This window comes from Hakea prostrata, chromosome 11 (genome assembly GCF_041222555.1).
Source record: "Hakea prostrata isolate BN-2017 chromosome 11, UWA_Hpros_2, whole genome shotgun sequence".
NCBI lineage: Eukaryota > Viridiplantae > Streptophyta > Magnoliopsida > Proteales > Proteaceae > Hakea > Hakea prostrata.
Window position 1 is genome coordinate 21,472,676 of NC_142610.1, and position 16,762 is coordinate 21,489,437.

Consider the following 16,762-nt stretch of genomic DNA (forward strand, 5'->3'; position numbering starts at 1 on the left):
GACTCTCACAGTAGTAAACCTTTCAGATCCACAGGAGACACTTCAAACTCTGCGTAAAACCTTCAGATCGACAGAATGCACTACTAGATCTCGCATCTATCTGAATTTTTTCTTTTATGATGAACTATATTTTGAGCGGTTGAATTTAATTAGAATCTATTTGACGTACATCCACCCGTGAATACTACAAATACTACCACGTCAAATATACCACACAAATAAAATATAAAGGTACAGCAGACGAAGATCTGTCCCGAATTGCAAGAGTAGTAAAACACGTGAACATAGTTTGACAATTAATTACTTTTTTTTGGGTAGAAATTCACAATTAATTACTTGTTCATTGTTGTATAGACAATCAAGTCTCTTACAGTATTAAAAAAAAAAAAAATTTGTTAAAGTCGAATCAGAATTTCAAATGTCCGGAATAATGGATCAGAACCGTCAATTTGTCTTAAAAAATACCAAAAATGGTGAGACATTGATCTCCAAATCCAAGGTAGCCCACGTGGTATCCATAATTGGTTGTTTTTTGGGTTGAAGGTCTTGATGGTGTTTTTTGTTTTTTGGGTTGAAGGTCTCGATGGTGTTAAACGGTAAATGATGGACCCTTCTAGAGACTCTTACATGTTTTCAATTTCAACTGAAAACACACGATCGGAATCGAAATCTCCCGTGCCCAACTCTCACAACCAGTAATTTCCCCCAAAATGAGTAAAGATTCCAAATTACTGGTTCTCAGAAGTTATCAATAAAGACGACATTGGATTTAAAATCTAAGGATATTTGTGTGAGGGCCCACCACAATTAACCTAACCGCCAACGAGCTCAACGCCACATAAAGTGGCACGTACAACCAATCCAAGCCACATCCCACACGAGCCAAAATATAAATCACAGACACATCGCTTTTTCTCCCACTTTCTTTCCAGCTGGAAATCCCAATATCTTCTCGACTCCCGAGTTAAAAGATCCGCCTCATATTCCCATCATTTTCCGCTCTGAATTTTCCAAACATTAAATAAATCTTCAAGGCTCGTACCAACATTTTTCGCTAAAACAATCCAAACACAGGATACACTTGTCGTTCTAACCAAAGAAAGGGCTAAAGAAAACCCTAAAAACATGTGGCCCGGAAATTTCTGATTATTTTAAAAATCTTCTCTTCATTTGCGTGGTCGAGAACCGTCTATATCCCTTCTAAGGCTCTCAAGTCTCATTGGCCCAATCATTTCTTTTTCCTCTCTTTTGCTAAAATACGCCTTGCGCTTTCTTTAAGAGAGGTGCTGAGGTGGCGAAAAGTGCAGGAAAAGTCCACCTGCTGTCCTCATCGTTTATCACTTTTGATCCAAATACCTAGTGGCTGATCTTTTTCTTTGAATTTTTTTTGTTTTCTCTCTCCAGAAAGGCATTTTAGAGGCTACAGATATTTTAAGCTTTTATCTTCGCCATAAATTTAGTATTTTTATTTTACTCTTAAGAAACAATATGAGATCGCGACACGTGTTTGGTATCTCGTGCAAGCGTAGCCACAAGATTTCAGTCTTTCTCGAATTTTCGATGGATCCTGGAAAAAATTATAATAAATTATCTGACGTGGCAACTCCCTTTTCTTCTTTCTTCTCAAAAGCTCGAGATTTACATAAGAGCTTCTCTGTTCCTCTTCTTCTCTGATTCCTACCTCTCTTTCGGTCTCTCTCTCTCGTTTTGGTATCTTGGAATTCCTGAACTTTTTTTGCTCCGTTTTGCTTCTCTATCGCTCTCGCTTGCTTACACTCTACCTCTGTCTCTGTTCTCTGCTGAATCGGAGCTTAGATTCTGGTTTCCCGGCGACATTTGCAGAGACGGAGGTGTTACGCTTCGTTGCTAGTTTCTTCTAGTGATCCTCTTTCAGACTAAGTTAATTTCCTATCTTCTGCATCTTGTGATCTCTTTAGCATACTGTTGTTGTAATCTTGAGCAGCCGGAACCTGAAATACCATCTTTTGTTGTTCAAAATTGTTCTTTTTTCCGTTTTTTCTTCAATCTTCTGTTGAAGAGAGATTTCTGGTTAGAAAAAGATTTTTTTCCCCTTCAGAAACGTATAAGAATTTTCTTTTGGTTGGATTGATTCCTCGAGTAGAAAGGAAGGTGTTCTAGTGGATCGAGTGTTGACGGATCATTCATTCCTAGGGTTCGTCGGGAGATTTTCTTTGGGGAAGTTGGATTCGAAGAAGGAAGATAGTTGATTCTTTACTTGTTTCGGTGATATTTATATTCAGATCAAGATTCACTCAAGACTGGTGATCGTCGGTTCTGCGATCCCTGTAGAGATGAATTGGAGAATGGGAAACGGTTTATTCGGGAATGGATTTTTGGGGAATCTGTTGTTGTAGGTGAATAAGTTTGATTGCAGTTCTTCTGTTAAACTCCCGAAGAAGCTGCAGAGGAATTGGAGTTGTAGGGACGGGAGGGTCTCGATGTCACTGCGAAGTTGATTGTTGCACTTTTCGGGGGCTCTTAGCATCACTCTCTCTTGCGCCTTGTATTTTGTCGCTTAGAAGCCTTGAAGGTCGTCTTGAAGTTGAAGCGTTTGAGATCTTTCAGGAGTCTTGTTCAAGCGCACTAGATCTGTCTCTGAGCACTGAAGTAGCTGAAGAGCTCTTTAACTATGGCCGTTCAGGTATGCGATCATACTGCACCTTGCCCAGATTTTTTTTTAAAAATTATAATTTAGGCTTGCTTCAATAAATTTAAATTCTGAACATATCAACATATCCTCAATCGTGATTCGTTTCATCCCACAATTAAATTAATTTTGAAGTGTTACTTCTGCTTCGTGAACGATTGCAATTTTCTGAGGTTGCATTAGGTAGAAATGGAAATCTGCTTAATCCGATATTAGTTCACTATTCTTCCTCTTTAGTTGAGGGTGCTTACCAGTTTAATTACGTTTGCTGCAGCTGTGGTTTATTTTAATGGTTGTTTTGAAGTTTTTGGTTCTCTGCTTTGATTTCCGTAGTATACTTTGTAATCTATGGTGACCTGCCAGCGCTTTTCTCATTATGTGCTCATACTGATTTTAGGATGGTAACGGAGGAACATTTACACCTGATGGTAGCATCAGTGGTGATCCTGACTGCATGGATGTTGGCACTCAATTTGGAACTGGAGACCAACTAAAGGAGATGTATCCTTCTGCAGATGAATTTGCACCCAAGGTTTCTTTCTTTCTGAAGATTTGAACCCCCTGCTCCGATTGAAATATTAACTTTGAAACTTTTGTGCGTTTCTCCTTTTTCCTCATTGTGGTCTGCCTTTTTCTTTTCTACAGGCAAGAAAACCTTACACAATCACAAAACAACGAGAAAGATGGACTGAGGAAGAACATAAGAAGTTCCTGGAAGCTTTGAAACTGTATGGTCGGGCTTGGCGTCGGATAGAAGGTTAGTTTGAGTGGAAGTTTCAGATTTCTGAAATACCTTTCAACTCTTATTTTCTAGTCCATATTTTTATCTTCATGTTTAGTCTGTGTGTTGAGATTGCTTTGTCTTTATACAGAACATGTGGCTACAAAGACTGCTGTTCAGATTAGAAGCCATGCGCAGAAGTTTTTCTCTAAGGTTCTAACCCCAGTACCTATTTTCTCCCATATTAAGTACATGACATGATTAAAGTAAGTCAATTAGTTGAAAACCTGAAGGCGTTTAAACGTTCTTCTGAGGGTTTCTTCTGCCTGACAAGTTGATGCACGTTGCTTATTTTTCTGCTTCATCTTGACCAGGTGGTACGGGAGTCAAGCTGTAGTAATCCAGCCTCTGTGAAACCAATTGAGATTCCTCCTCCCCGGCCTAAACGGAAACCTATGCATCCTTATCCTCGTAAAGTAGTGATTCCAGCCAAGAAGGGGAACTCAGTCTCAGAGAAACAAGAAAGGTGTCCATCACCAAATTTCTCGGTTACTGACCAAGTTAATCAATCTCCAATATCTGTTTTATCTAGAGTTGGCTCAGATACAACAGGCTCTTTGTCATCAAATTCACCAGATGGTTGTGCTTCAACGGTTTCATCTGCTGTTGGCTCTAACAATTTCAACTATTTATCTGCTGAACAAGGGAATGGACATATGCTACCCACCTCATTCGCGGAAGATGACAATGGATCTCCATCATCTGTCCAGATGAATGCTGCTCCAAGTACACAGGATCAATCTTCTAAGGTACAACCTTAAAGACATTTTTGTTTAGCTGTGTTTCAACCATCTTTAAATATTTTAGGTCCTGATTAGATTACTCTCTGTGTTTCTTTCCCTATCAGGACCTTAAGAAAGTAGACTTGGGATCAAAAGAAAGTGCATTTACTAAAGAAGAAACAACCTCCGAGGCACCCACAGTGTCTCTTAAGCTGTTTGGAAGGACAGTGTTTGTCAATGACTCCAACAAGCCGTGTCCATCCACTGCTGAAACTTGCAAATCATTGCCCTCTGAAAACTTTCAAGAGAATCTTGACAGCAATGAGGCAAAGCCCCTGCAGACATCACAGTTGAATGCAATGCAGATGGAAAAGTCCTTCGAGGAGAACAAAAATCCCTGGACTCCTTGGGCCTCTGGAAATTCACAATTGTTCTACTATATGCAATTACAGAAAGAAGGCCAGCACCAATTAGATGCTTCCACTGCTGCTGCACTGCCTTGGTTGCAACTGTATGGTGGTGTACCATTCCCTTTTCTTCCTCACCAGAATCCAAACCCAACTAGTACACATCCAGATTCCTGCTTAGAAGAAGCCTCAGAAGACAAGGATATTCACAAAGAAGGATCTTGGACGGGTTCAAACACTGCATCTGTAAATGATGTTGGCTTATGTGACAGGAATGGGGATGTTGTGGATTCTCAGAGAAGAGAGCTTGATTGTGAGATGGAGGAGAATGAGCCAGGCCTGTTTTTCCGGTTGAGACCGAGTGAAACATCAGCCTTCTCCCGGCCAAAAGCTAGCCCCACTAAGTGCACAAAGGGGTTTGTGCCATATAAAAGATGTATAGCAGAAAGAGATCCCTGCTCGGCATTGACAATTGGGGAAGACAGGGAGGGACAAAAAATCCGGCTATGCTTGTAGTCATCCAGTTGGGTGATCTTCCTGTACCCACATCTTCCATTGTTTTGCAGAAATGTCTGTTTTTTTTAACAGTTTGGGAACTGATTTAGAGGCCAGTGTTAATATGTGACCTGGACGGTTTTAGTGGTTGGATAAAGTGAGAACTGAGATGGATGCGAGAGGTAACCATTAGCCAAGGAACCATCTCTGCATCCTTGTAAAGTCTCAGTTGTCTTATTTTTGGTTCCCTTCAACTGTTTTAAACGTTTAACTTACCTTCCATAGGGTCTTTTGCTCTAAATTGTATACTCATTTCCCTCTTTTTTCCTGGCAATAGTAATTTTCAAACGGTTAGATACAGTCTTATTTCAATTGTTGGGTGTAGTTCAATGATGAAATATGTATCTTCTGGTCCAAGTCCTTCAATTCCATTCTTGGGGGTTTTTTTTATTCTTTCCATAAGACAAAGATAACTTCATTTATCTAAGAAAACAAAGCCCTTCAATTCCATTTTACATCCATCATGAATCATAGTCTCTAAAGAAGGGAGTCCTATATGATGGTTTGTTAAACTAAGTACCCATAGTTTTGCTGTGTCCTGTCTTAAATTACAGACTTTTAAGTTTGGTAGTTATAAATAGAATATGTGCCAAAATAGAAATTAAAGAAGGGATAAGTTTTGAATCTCTTTTCCTTGGATCAGATATGTTGCCATGACTTCATACCATAAGATTTGTTGGAGTTGTACTTGCTTCAATTGGGCTATTTTTATAGCTCTCCAAATGACTTGTAGTACAGTCTCCAGAAGTTGTCATTTGGGTGTTATCCCTGTGTTAATGTCTTGGATGTTCCTTTCTTACGACAGTCCCACGCTCCATTTGTCTCTTTCTATTCATAAATTTAGGTACGATTTTTTTTTCTTGGCCTTCAAAGCATTGTGCTTTGGCAAAGCATTGGTGACCAGGATTTCAGATACAGAGTATATAGAATATGGAGTCCCCCATGTGAGCTCAGTTAGGGAGCACTAATGGATTAGGGGACCACCATCATATGCTGTGCCTAACGTCTGGTTTGACAATGAAACTGCATGATTCACCATGTTTATAACTATTGATCCCTGTGTCAACTTGAATTGACTGAACCTATTGGATAGTAATTCATGGCACCAACATTGAGATTCGAGAGCTGTTAATCTGAAAGGTTCAGCTACCTGAAAATTAGATATGAACAAAACATGAAACAAACAGAGTTCAATACATGTGCTCGGATGTCCTTACCAAACCTTACATGCACAGCCCCATCACACACACACAGTTCAATTTTTCTAAGTATGTCCCCTTACCAACTTGACCTTACATCTGTACCCTGGCTCTATTCCAGGGTACATGCATTTCTCATTATCTACCCAATTCATATCTAATTTCAGGTACCTGAACCTTTCAGATTAATAGCTCTTGAAATCTTCATGTTGATGCCATGAATTACAATCCGATAGGTTTCCATCATAACTGTCCCACCTGTAGCAAACATTTCAGTCGATTGACCAAACACAAAGATGAACAGCTCCTGAATCTGCATGTTGATGCCATGAATTACAGTCCAATACAAATGTCCATGCTGTAGAAAACATTTTTAGAGAGAGAGAGGGCGGGAGGGAGGAAGGGAGAGAGCAAAATGACTTAAAAACTCCTCATCCATGGAGTAGGCTAAGAGTTCTCTCACCAGAAGAACCCTTTTAAGGATTAGTAGCCTGACAAATCTCAATTTCAAAAAACAAAATTTCAAGGAGAAAAATACAGTAAGAAATTGATAATGATCATTACTTGTTGGAATAATTCCATCTATAACTTAGTAAATGTAGTTAGGTGGCTTCATACAAATTATTCCTTTTACAGGAAGAGAACATTAAAGGGATAGAAGTCCTACTCGAACTAGGAACCTGAAACCTAGCCTAACTAGTTATAAACTTGAAAGCTAAGAGATAGTATCCAGCCAAGATAGGGGCAAATTCCCTACAATGTTATACATCAGACATCCACCTATTTAACAACTGTCTCCTGCAATCAAACTCTTGGTAGTCTTCAGGTGTACTTAAATAAGTTCCTCTTTCAGAATAGAAAACTTTGATGCTAAAAAGGCAAAACCAATCTTTGCCAGTCATGCCATTAGAAATTAATGAAATAATTAAAATATTATGCCCCAAAAAATGTATCAATTCGATATTGCAAATGATGAATTACACGTACTAAGCAAGAAGGTTAATGAAATACCTGGGCTGGTGTGTGATGTGAACTGCATATGATTTCTTCGATCAAAAATTATATCCAGGACAAACAACTCAACTGATACACCAAGCTGTTCAAACTATCTGGAAATTTGCTTTTGGCACAGTTGCATCTCAACTTTGCAACTTCCATGAATATGATTTAGTCATGTAACTGAACAGATCTGCATTTAATTAGCATCCCTAAGTTAAGTAAGCATATCCACTTCAAGAGAGATCTAATGGGATAACAGAAAATTGTTGGAAGACAAATCCAGATAGGGGGCATGATTATTCAAGGCAGTTATGCTAATGAAGCCATATAGCCACAATCAGTGGAGAGTCAGGATTTTGAATGGCCCCTTTAAGGAATCCGGTTATGGTCAATGTGAAAATCAATCCAGTCTTCATCATTAAGTTCTATCAAGATTAGAAGCTTTAGCTATCTTAAATAAAACAGATCCATTTTTTCCCCTAGAAATATATATGATTGTATATGCTAAGAAGGTTCAGGTCGCCCATTAGGAAGTCCAGCGACAAAAATCCACATACATTCATTGTGGCTCATTAGGTTAAACAATTCAAAGCACACCACAGCCAGAAGAGTACCAGCAGGATAATTAAATGTAACCATATATAGACTTCATTTCGCTTAGGCTAAACACTTGAATTTCAAGATGCCCATATAATCCAAGATTTTACATGTTAAAAGTTGCGCAAAGTGGCATCTGTCAACAATAGAAATGAACAACAAACCTTGAATATAAACGCAGGATTTGTTGAATATAATACTCCATAGCCTTAAAACAAGGTACTTCTGACAATAGACATGTTGAGGAGGAATTTTTTTTTGATAAATTGTAAGTCCTACAACAATCGTTCATTCATCGAGTTCCACAAGGCACATTCAGATGAAAGGTTACATTTTCTTATACACAATATTATTGAAATGAAACCTGCCTCCATTGTAAACACTAAGGATGAAAGGAAAACTGCAATTTCCCAATAGAATTTACTAGCCAAACTTAGATGATTTTCCTTTCACCACCTCTCCAAATCTCCCAAACCCCCCAAGGGGGGAAAATAGCACAAATTTTATAGCTGATTTTCTTCCAAAAATTGTCTTAGAGGAATCCCTTTTCACTTTCTGGATACAATTTTCTCAAGTAAAAAGTTAGAGAACGATATCTCAAGTTTTGCAAGTACAGGTGCAGGAAATCAACCTTGCCAAGTCATGAGGAGTCGAACACTAAAACTCTACAGTCATAAATGCCATTCAGGTTCTCAGGTGTTTGTACGAGTTCAGATCCTCTGTGTCCAGGCAGGGTGTGCATCCATCCAACTGCTTGCTGGATGCCCTGCCTGTGGTACCAAGCAACCACAGGCAGGTCACGTGTCGTCCAGCCGGCGGGGCGGTTGGATGGACAAACACCCTGCCCAGACGCAGAGGATCTACTTTATTTTTGTATAACTTCTTCAGTTATTAAACTTGTCAACAGCTAAAAACGGTCAGATCACAACAACAATTCTATAGTTTTGGCAGATTGGATCATATAACTCTTCTGAATAACTTACTTTTGGGGTGGTTGTAGTACTGGCTGCACTATGATGAAGAACATGATACATGTACTTTAGGCAGTAAAAACATAGTAATGCACATCAGCGGTCTCTCATATTTATTATAGTATGTCAGTATTGTGTTGCTCACATCCTCATATTAGGTATGGGGAGGGCTTTCATTAGAAGTGTCCATTGGATGAAGATGCATGACAGGAAAAAGTACTCAACTATCTCATCTAGATCCGATGTCATTAATGAGAACTCGTACAAAAAGAGAAAATGTATATGCCATATGTGGCTATGCTCACTACTGCAGCCATACATGTTATCTTGATTCTGCTAGATGTATATAAAACTTAACTTCATAGTTGAATTAAGCACATAATATTCCATGCATTTTCTTAATAGCTTTCTTAGATACCTCCTCAGTTGCATTACAAAGGAAAGCAAAGCCTCTAGATCTATTTGCTATTCTATTCATCACAAATTTGACTGCAAAATAGACATATTTTGTATTTCATAGACATTATGAGTTGTACTGCAGAATAAGAAATGGAGTATAAGTATATTTCAAGGTGCCTAAGGTTCTCACCTTCATCAAGATTATCAAAATTCGAAAAACATTTTGCAAGCTCTCTTCAATATTTCTGAATGAAAGACATGCATCAACGTGATATGTTGTAGGTGCACTGGTGATGAACCAAGAAAAAGTAGTATGGCAACATTGCACAGAATTATCCCCCCAAAAAAAGGAAAATCAAAACCAGAATGTTCAACAGAGTCAAAGAGACAAAAGACAAGTCCTAAATGCAAGCATTTAAACCAAATACGCATATCTAATATATACCATTCAATTGACAGCAATAGAAATCAATGCTTAACTCAATTACAAAATATTTAGGAAACAACACCTGGAAGTGCTTGAAGAGTTAAAACTGATGCATATGGAACTATTTTCCTGGAGGTCACCCCAAAGCCATATTTTTAGAACTGAAACAACTTAAATTGAATAAAGGCAGTGGATCTCTTAGGAAGGCAAAATTTCCCCCAAAGGTTCTCTTCAATTAGAAGGGACAAAGTCCTGCTTATAGCTGGATAGAACACTAGTATGATTGAAGTCATGGAAATTAGATTATAGTTTCTAACTCAATGAATGATTGACAAATGCAGCTTTAGACAATCTCGAAGGCCAAATCATCGGGTACCTTGAACATATGAACTAACTGAGCTCAGGGACAATGTGCAACAGCAGCAGAACTCCACGACATGTCATTTCAGATGCTGAGAATTTTCTGCAGACATTATACTCAGATTCAAAAGTGCCATCAGAACAGATAAGTTGGTGTCTTTTATGTCTAAGTCTCCTGGCTTGATGTGCTTCTTCATTCTTTTCTCTGATATTATTCATGTGTAACCAGACAGGGAGAACATTTTATGTTGTACATGCATCTCTGATTTAGGCAATAAGAATCTGGCCTCCGACCTAAAAATGCAGAAGTGCTAATTCAGTTTATCAAATAATCGGGGGCAGAGAGCACCACCATTTAAGGTCATTGGCAGTACCTCCCTTACATCTCTTTTTTTTGCTACCATTGATTCATAAAACCAATTCAATAAAGAAATATTATTTTCTAAAGCTTAAAAACAGACATACCCTCTTCCTTTCCAATACCCAGCACAGATTGTTATTCTTTACGCTCCAGGAACGAAAAGAACACCACAGATTTTGCCGCCTATTGCCTCTTGTACCACCCATATTCAATATAACAGGAAATAAATCCCAGTGAAATTCACTAATAATCATTAAATGGGTAAAAGAAACATCTTATTTTTGGGATTAGAATACCCAATTCATCTATACTAAGTGACTACCAGTTCAATACGAACCCAGAATGCGAGAAATTAAAGAAGAGAAACAGAAAGTGGTTCCAATTCTTTCTGAAACTTTCACATTAGAAACAGAAGCAAAGCAGAAAACTAAACTCTAATAAAACAGTAGTGCAAAGGGAATGGAATTCTTATGGTTAGCAGAAATAAATTAAGAAATAAGGGTTTACACCCACCTCATAGTTTTCTTAGAATTGGAGATGGAACCCAAAGAGCAACTGTCAGCGCATTCCAACCATGGCACATAGGAAGAAGAGTTGGGGCTATTATCTTACCGAAACAAAGAGAACAAAAGTGCACACGAATATATAAAAAGCCCCAAACCAAAGAACCCAGGAGAGAGAATACCAGGAAGTCAAACCAAAGAAGAGAGGAAAAGAACATCTACAACCAACTTCTCTTTTCACTGTTTCATCATTTACAATTTATTTGCCCAAACTATTCCTTCAATATTGTAATACAAACCATCCGCAAAAGTTTGTACTTTTTGGCTTGAGTGAGTTGCCAAAGAGCCCTGGTGATCAGTTCCATATTTAATTCAACCGGGTTCTTTATAAATCGGTTTGACCGGTTCGGATGACTCAGGAGTTTGACTCCCAACTTACAAAAAAGGCTTTGTTGGCGACTCAACCCAATGTAATTTTGCCACTCGAGTCACTTTTTTTTTTAAATTTTTTATGTGTGGGTCCTTTTAATAGAAGATAAATTAATGTTAGATTTTCTTAATACAATAAATTATGCTTAGGTCCTAAACAACTAACCACAGTTGGAGAAGTGTTAAATTTGTTCGTAAAATACCAAAAATAATCCCTCTTACCCACACAGCCAAAAATCATCCATTACCCTACAAAAATTAAAAGTAAAAAGAGAAAGAAAAGAAAAGTACGCAACCACCTCTCCGTTTCCATGCCGGAAATCACCCTCCCGCCACCGATTCAATCCTAAATAAAAGATTTCTATGAAGAACTAAAAACAACATGGGAAAAAAATGCAAAATTCTAAAAGAAATAGGGAAAGCTAGGTTAGGGTGCAGGTTTTACTCGATTTGTTCTGTATCCTCAAAATTGTAAAACTTGTGACATATGGATCGCTGGTTATCTTACTATGCATGTATGTGCCCTTCCATTTTTTGGTAATACCTAGTTTAAGGGTCCAAATTGAATGATATGCCGCTGCTGTGGAAGCTGTTTATATGAAAATCAATGAAAATATGCAAATATGCGAACGCAGAACTGTTCTAGTGGTTGAAACTAACACCTCTTAATGAGAAGACCTAATATTAATTTATCTTCTATTAAAAAAACCTCATCTAATTTTCTTTTCATTTTCTTGTCTTTTCTTCTATGAAAATAAGCTGTTATTTTTTATTTATTTATTTATTTTTTTTAAGAAGAAAATAATTATAAGTTCTTTCGAGAATTGTAGAGCCAAGGAAAGACGGAGGGAACAATTGTCGATTGCATTACATCTACTATTAACAATCATCATTGTGTTGGGGGAACAAAGTGAGCACAGCATTTACTAAAGCCTTCACTTAGAGAGGTGCTTTCTTTCTATTGGAGTTTCTTGGATCCAAGATTCATGCATGCAATGTTTAAGTCACCAATGATTGACGCAATAAGCCCTTCATATGTGTTCAAATTAAATATCTTTGACATTATTTCAAGAATCCTATCAAACAATCAAAATCTAATGGATTAGGCGATTCTCTTTTCACAAATTTCAGTTTTTATGGATGAGACATGCCACCGAATATAGAAGGATGAAAGTCAGAAGTGACATGCCCAGGTCAGGCAAGGTTACACAACTACTTCAAGCTTAGATCAGCTAGGAAATCATAGCCCATGAAACACCCACAAATTAGCAAGATCAAGTGATGAAATGTTCCCTTCTAAATTCACATAAATAGAGCTCCAAGGAAGTTTCAAGTCTCAAGCTTCCAGCGTAAGAGATCTCCATATTTTCCAATCCAAATGGAGAATATGGAAGATAAGATCGAGAATCTCAAGACCTACGAAGATCCCTTGGATCCAGAACTAGTGAGTCACCAGGGATTAAAGAAGAACAACAAGAAAGTGGAGGAAGAAGAAGAAGATGAACAGCTCACTGTGGAGCAGATCTTTCAGAACAAGAAGGTGCCTTCATGGCGTGAACAACTGACCATCAGAGCCTTTGTGGTAGCATTAGTTCTTTCAATCCTTTTTAGTTTCATTGTCATGAAACTCAACCTCACCACAGGTGTCATACCTTCCCTCAATGTTTCTGCTGGACTTCTGGGGTTTTTCTTCATTAAAACATGGACAAAGTTGCTTGAGAAGACTGGTTGGCTCAGACAACCCTTCACAAGGCAAGAGAACACCGTCATTCAGACCTGTGTTGTTGCAAGTGCAGGGATCTCTTTCAGTGGTACGTTCTCCATGAAACCCTAAATAATCACCTACTTGTTTTGCAGTTTCTCATTGCAAGTTTGAATCACCTCTCCGTCAGGAGAGCCTATGTGTTCTCTTGACGCTTTTTCACTACACATGTTAACTGGGGTTGTGTAAGATCCACTAGGGGTCCCACCTTTGAATTATTTTATTATAATTAGATGTGAACCCCACATAATACGTGTGATGAAAAAGTATCGGGGGAGAGGTGATCTAGACTCTCCCATTGCAACTAAACTTCAATTTTGTCTTATTTCTGAACGTTAATTATTTAATGAAGTATTTAATACAAGGATTTAAAAGGGATTTCAAAACTGAAGGTTAATTGTGCTATGTTTTCATTTGATTGAACAGGAGGTTTTGGCAGTAACATCTATGGAATGAGCTCTGCTATAGCTAAGCAAACAGTAAATTTTAATGATGCTCTAAATATTAAGAACCCACAACCTGGATGGATGATTGGGTTTCTCTTTGTTGTTAGTTTCATTGGGCTCTTCTCCGTGGTGCCTCTCCGGAAAGTAATTAATTTCATATAATTCATATTATCAAACTTGATTTTCTTTCTTTTTGGTATTATTGTTGGTTTTTTGATCTTTGTATGACTTAGAATGTGTTTGGTTTCAGATCATGATCATTGACTTTAGACTAACATACCCAAGTGGAACTGCAACTGCACACCTTATAAACAGCTTCCACACTCCTGTTGGAGCCAAACTAGCAAAGTAAGATCTCTTGATAAACAGATCTATCCTGCAAATGAATTAGATTAGCTCAAGTAGAAAATCCTCATTATTTATATTTTCTCGTGTTCCCAGGAAACAAGTCAAGACATTGGGAAAATTTTTCACCTTTAGCTTCTTGTGGGGTTTCTTTCAATGGTTCTTCACTGGAGGAAATGGTTGTGGGTTTGTAAACTTTCCTACATTTGGTCTCGAAGCCTATACTAACACGTAAGTAGCTGGAATGCCTTATCATTCAAACAAGGTCATGACCATTCCAGTTTGATTTGAAGTTCGCGAATATGAGAATTGATAGTTGCTACTGTTCTTTTTATGTGGACAAACAGGTTTTACTTCGATTTCTCAGCAACTTATATTGGAGTTGGAATGATATGCCCACATATCATAAATGTATCACTTTTACTTGGAGCAATTCTCTCATGGGGTATTATGTGGCCTCTTATTGGTGCTAAAGAAGGTCAATGGTATCCTGCAAACCTTGGCCCTAGTAGTGTCAATGGCATACAAGGTTATAGAGTAAGGTTCTGCTTCACTCAAAAATTGATGGATTACTAGGAAAATAATCTTTTGACATCACAAATTGACAGGAAAAATAAAAATAAAAATGAATAAACGATCGTAACCAAAACCCAAAGGGGGAGAAAAGAGGGAAAGGGCGGGGACTCTAGTCATCAGAGAGGCAATTGGTGAGTAGAGGTAAGACCTAGGAGACAATAATAAGCATGTTCCTTAGTGTCAACTACTAGGGGATGGAGAACTAAGTGAAGCTTAGAAGAAACATCAAAGCAGATTACTTTCCAAATCTAGGTCTGCGTCAAGTCTAAGGACCTAGATTAGGAAGTTAATCTCGGATTCTTGTCCAAGCACAAGTGATAAAAAGTAGCACAAAAAATCGTCTTACCCATGTGATAGCAAATAGTAGAGCAGAAATTGATCTCAGAATTGACAAACTTTATATAATGCTTGACTGCAGATTTTCATCTCAGTTGCCATGATCCTTGGAGATGGTATATACAACTTCACAAAAGTTCTAAGCAAAACAGGCGTCAGAGTGTATCAAGAAATTCAAGCAAAAAAGAAAGCAGCTCTCCCTATTGCTGAAAGGGATTCACCTACAAGCCGACCTCCCATGTCTTTTGATGATGAAAGGAGAACCAAACTCTTCCTCAAAGACCAACTTCCAAATTGGTTTGCATTAGGAGGCTATCTTGCACTTTCTATTGTCTCCATTATTACAATTCCATTCATCTTCCCCCAGCTCAAGTGGTACTATATCATAGTGATCTACATTTTTTCACCTGTTCTAGCATTTTGTAATGCATATGGATGTGGCCTCACTGACTGGTCCTTAGGCCCTACATATGGGACAATTGCCATTTTTGTAATTGGTGCTTGGGCTGGAGCATCAGAAGGAGGGGTTATTGCAGGTCTTGCAGCATGTGGTGTCTTAATGAACATTGTCTCCACAGCATCTGACCTTACACAGGACTTCAAGACTGGATACCTGACCTTGGCTTCTCCAAGAGCAATGTTTGTGAGCCAAGTGATTGGAACTACTATGGGTTGTATTATCTCTCCATTTGTCTTCTGGATCTTTGTCCAGGCTTTCCCTGACATGGGTCAACCTGGTACACAATATCCTGCTCCTTATGCATCTGTTTTTCGCAGCATGGCTGTGTTAGGTGTTGAGGGTTTCTCAGCTCTACCAACTCATTGCCTTCAACTTTGTTATGGGTTCTTTTTTTTGTCAGTTCTCATAAATGCAATTAGAGATTCAGTTGGAAAGAAGTGGTCTAAGTATATCCCTTACCCAATGGCCATGGGAATACCATTTTACATAGGGTCTTACTTCACCATTGATATGTGTGTTGGAAGCTTGATATTATTTGTGTGGCAGAAGCTAAATAGAGCCAAAGCAGATGCATTTGGGCCTGCAGTAGCATCTGGTTTGATATGTGGTGATGGAATATGGACTTTGCCTAGTTCTATACTTGCTTTGGCTGGTGTAACTCCACCTATCTGCATGAAGTTCTTGACAAGTCCAAACAATGCCAGAGTGGATGCTTTCTTAATGGGGTCTTAAGTCAACTACTCTTTTTTAATATTCTGTTAAGTATTGATCCAACAGCTTTGTTGGATAATAATGTATTTTGAAATATCAAATAGTAATGTAATATCCTAACTAATCAGTTGGATTCGTTCTTCTCAACAGATAAAAATGTCTTGCAAGTTGATAGATTCGTTTAAATATTTTTATCACAAGATTTTAATACTTGAGATTCTATCTTTGGACAAAAAAGAAGAACAGAAGAAAAAAAAAAAAACTTGAGAACCTTAGACATCATACAAAGTTTGGCTAGAAATAAGTTACGAAATATTATTAATATTAAATTAAATCATTTGTATATAAATACATAAAAACCATTTTCATCATAGAAATTAATTTCAAAATTAGTTAAATCAATCAAGACTTAATGTGGATGTCTTTTCTGAGTGTTTCCGCGTAATAGTGAGAGACAAATGTGAAATTCATTTTATTATTTCTTTAAATTAAAATCTGACTTATGACAAACCTCAGGATCCCATTAGCAAATATATTATTAATATTAAATTAAATCATTTGTATATAAATACGTAAAAACCATTTTCATCATAGAAATTAATTTCAAAATTAGTTGAATCAGTCAAGACTTAATGTGGATGTCTTTTTTGAGTGTTTCTGCGTAGTAGCGAGAGACAAAGGTAAAATTCAATTTTATTATTTCTTTAAATTAAAATCTGACTTATAACAAACCTCAGGATCCATTTTA

The 16,762-nt window shown here is 37.7% G+C and overlaps 2 protein-coding genes and 1 long non-coding RNA gene across 4 annotated transcripts; 2 read left to right on the forward strand and 1 right to left on the reverse strand.

Moving 5' to 3' along the window:
* The first annotated feature begins 1,659 nt into the window (after window positions 1–1,659).
* LOC149000832 (protein REVEILLE 1-like) lies at window positions 1,660–5,511 on the forward strand. The gene is made up of 6 exons (XM_089140197.1): window positions 1,660–2,662; window positions 3,066–3,200; window positions 3,314–3,425; window positions 3,541–3,602; window positions 3,764–4,198; window positions 4,297–5,511. The coding sequence occupies exons 1-6, from the start codon at window positions 2,651–2,653 to the stop codon at window positions 5,092–5,094; spliced, it is 1,554 nt and encodes a 517-aa protein (XP_088996323.1). The 5' UTR covers window positions 1,660–2,650; the 3' UTR covers window positions 5,095–5,511.
* A 616-nt stretch (window positions 5,512–6,127) lies between these two features.
* LOC149000833 (uncharacterized) lies at window positions 6,128–11,014 on the reverse strand. 2 transcript variants are annotated; one of them, XR_016170747.1, is made up of 3 exons: window positions 10,102–10,457; window positions 7,344–7,521; window positions 6,128–6,645 (listed from the first exon to the last, which is right to left on the reverse strand). It is a non-coding gene; the product is annotated as an uncharacterized LOC149000833 (long non-coding RNA). The 2 variants fall into 2 exon arrangements; XR_016170746.1 differs by lacking the exon at window positions 6,128–6,645 and adding an exon at window positions 10,960–11,014 and having other exon boundaries at window positions 7,280–7,521; window positions 10,102–10,379.
* Window positions 11,015–12,756: 1,742 nt separating this feature from the next.
* On the forward strand, window positions 12,757–16,035 carry LOC149000834 (putative metal-nicotianamine transporter YSL7). Its single transcript, XM_089140131.1, has 6 exons — window positions 12,757–13,189; window positions 13,567–13,730; window positions 13,837–13,934; window positions 14,028–14,162; window positions 14,279–14,468; window positions 14,926–16,035. Exons 1-6 carry the CDS (start codon window positions 12,757–12,759, stop codon window positions 16,033–16,035), a joined length of 2,130 nt encoding a protein of 709 aa, XP_088996257.1.
* Window positions 16,036–16,762: the final 727 nt, after the last annotated feature.

What these genes read in the sequence shown, in the direction of transcription:
- LOC149000832 (XM_089140197.1), top strand. An exon ending in GGCTTGGCGTCGGATAGAAG is followed by an intron (nt 3,426 to 3,540) that starts GTTAGTTTGAGT and finishes GTCTTTATACAG; the next exon opens with AACATGTGGCTACAAAGACT. An exon ending in CACAGGATCAATCTTCTAAG is followed by an intron (nt 4,199 to 4,296) that starts GTACAACCTTAA and finishes TTTCCCTATCAG; the next exon opens with GACCTTAAGAAAGTAGACTT.
- LOC149000834 (XM_089140131.1), top strand. Translation starts at nt 12,757, where the DNA reads ATGGAGAATATGGAAGATAAGATCGAGAATCTCAAGACCTACGAAGAT. An exon ending in TGCAGGGATCTCTTTCAGTG is followed by an intron (nt 13,190 to 13,566) that starts GTACGTTCTCCA and finishes TTGATTGAACAG; the next exon opens with GAGGTTTTGGCAGTAACATC. An exon ending in ATGGCATACAAGGTTATAGA is followed by an intron (nt 14,469 to 14,925) that starts GTAAGGTTCTGC and finishes GCTTGACTGCAG; the next exon opens with ATTTTCATCTCAGTTGCCAT.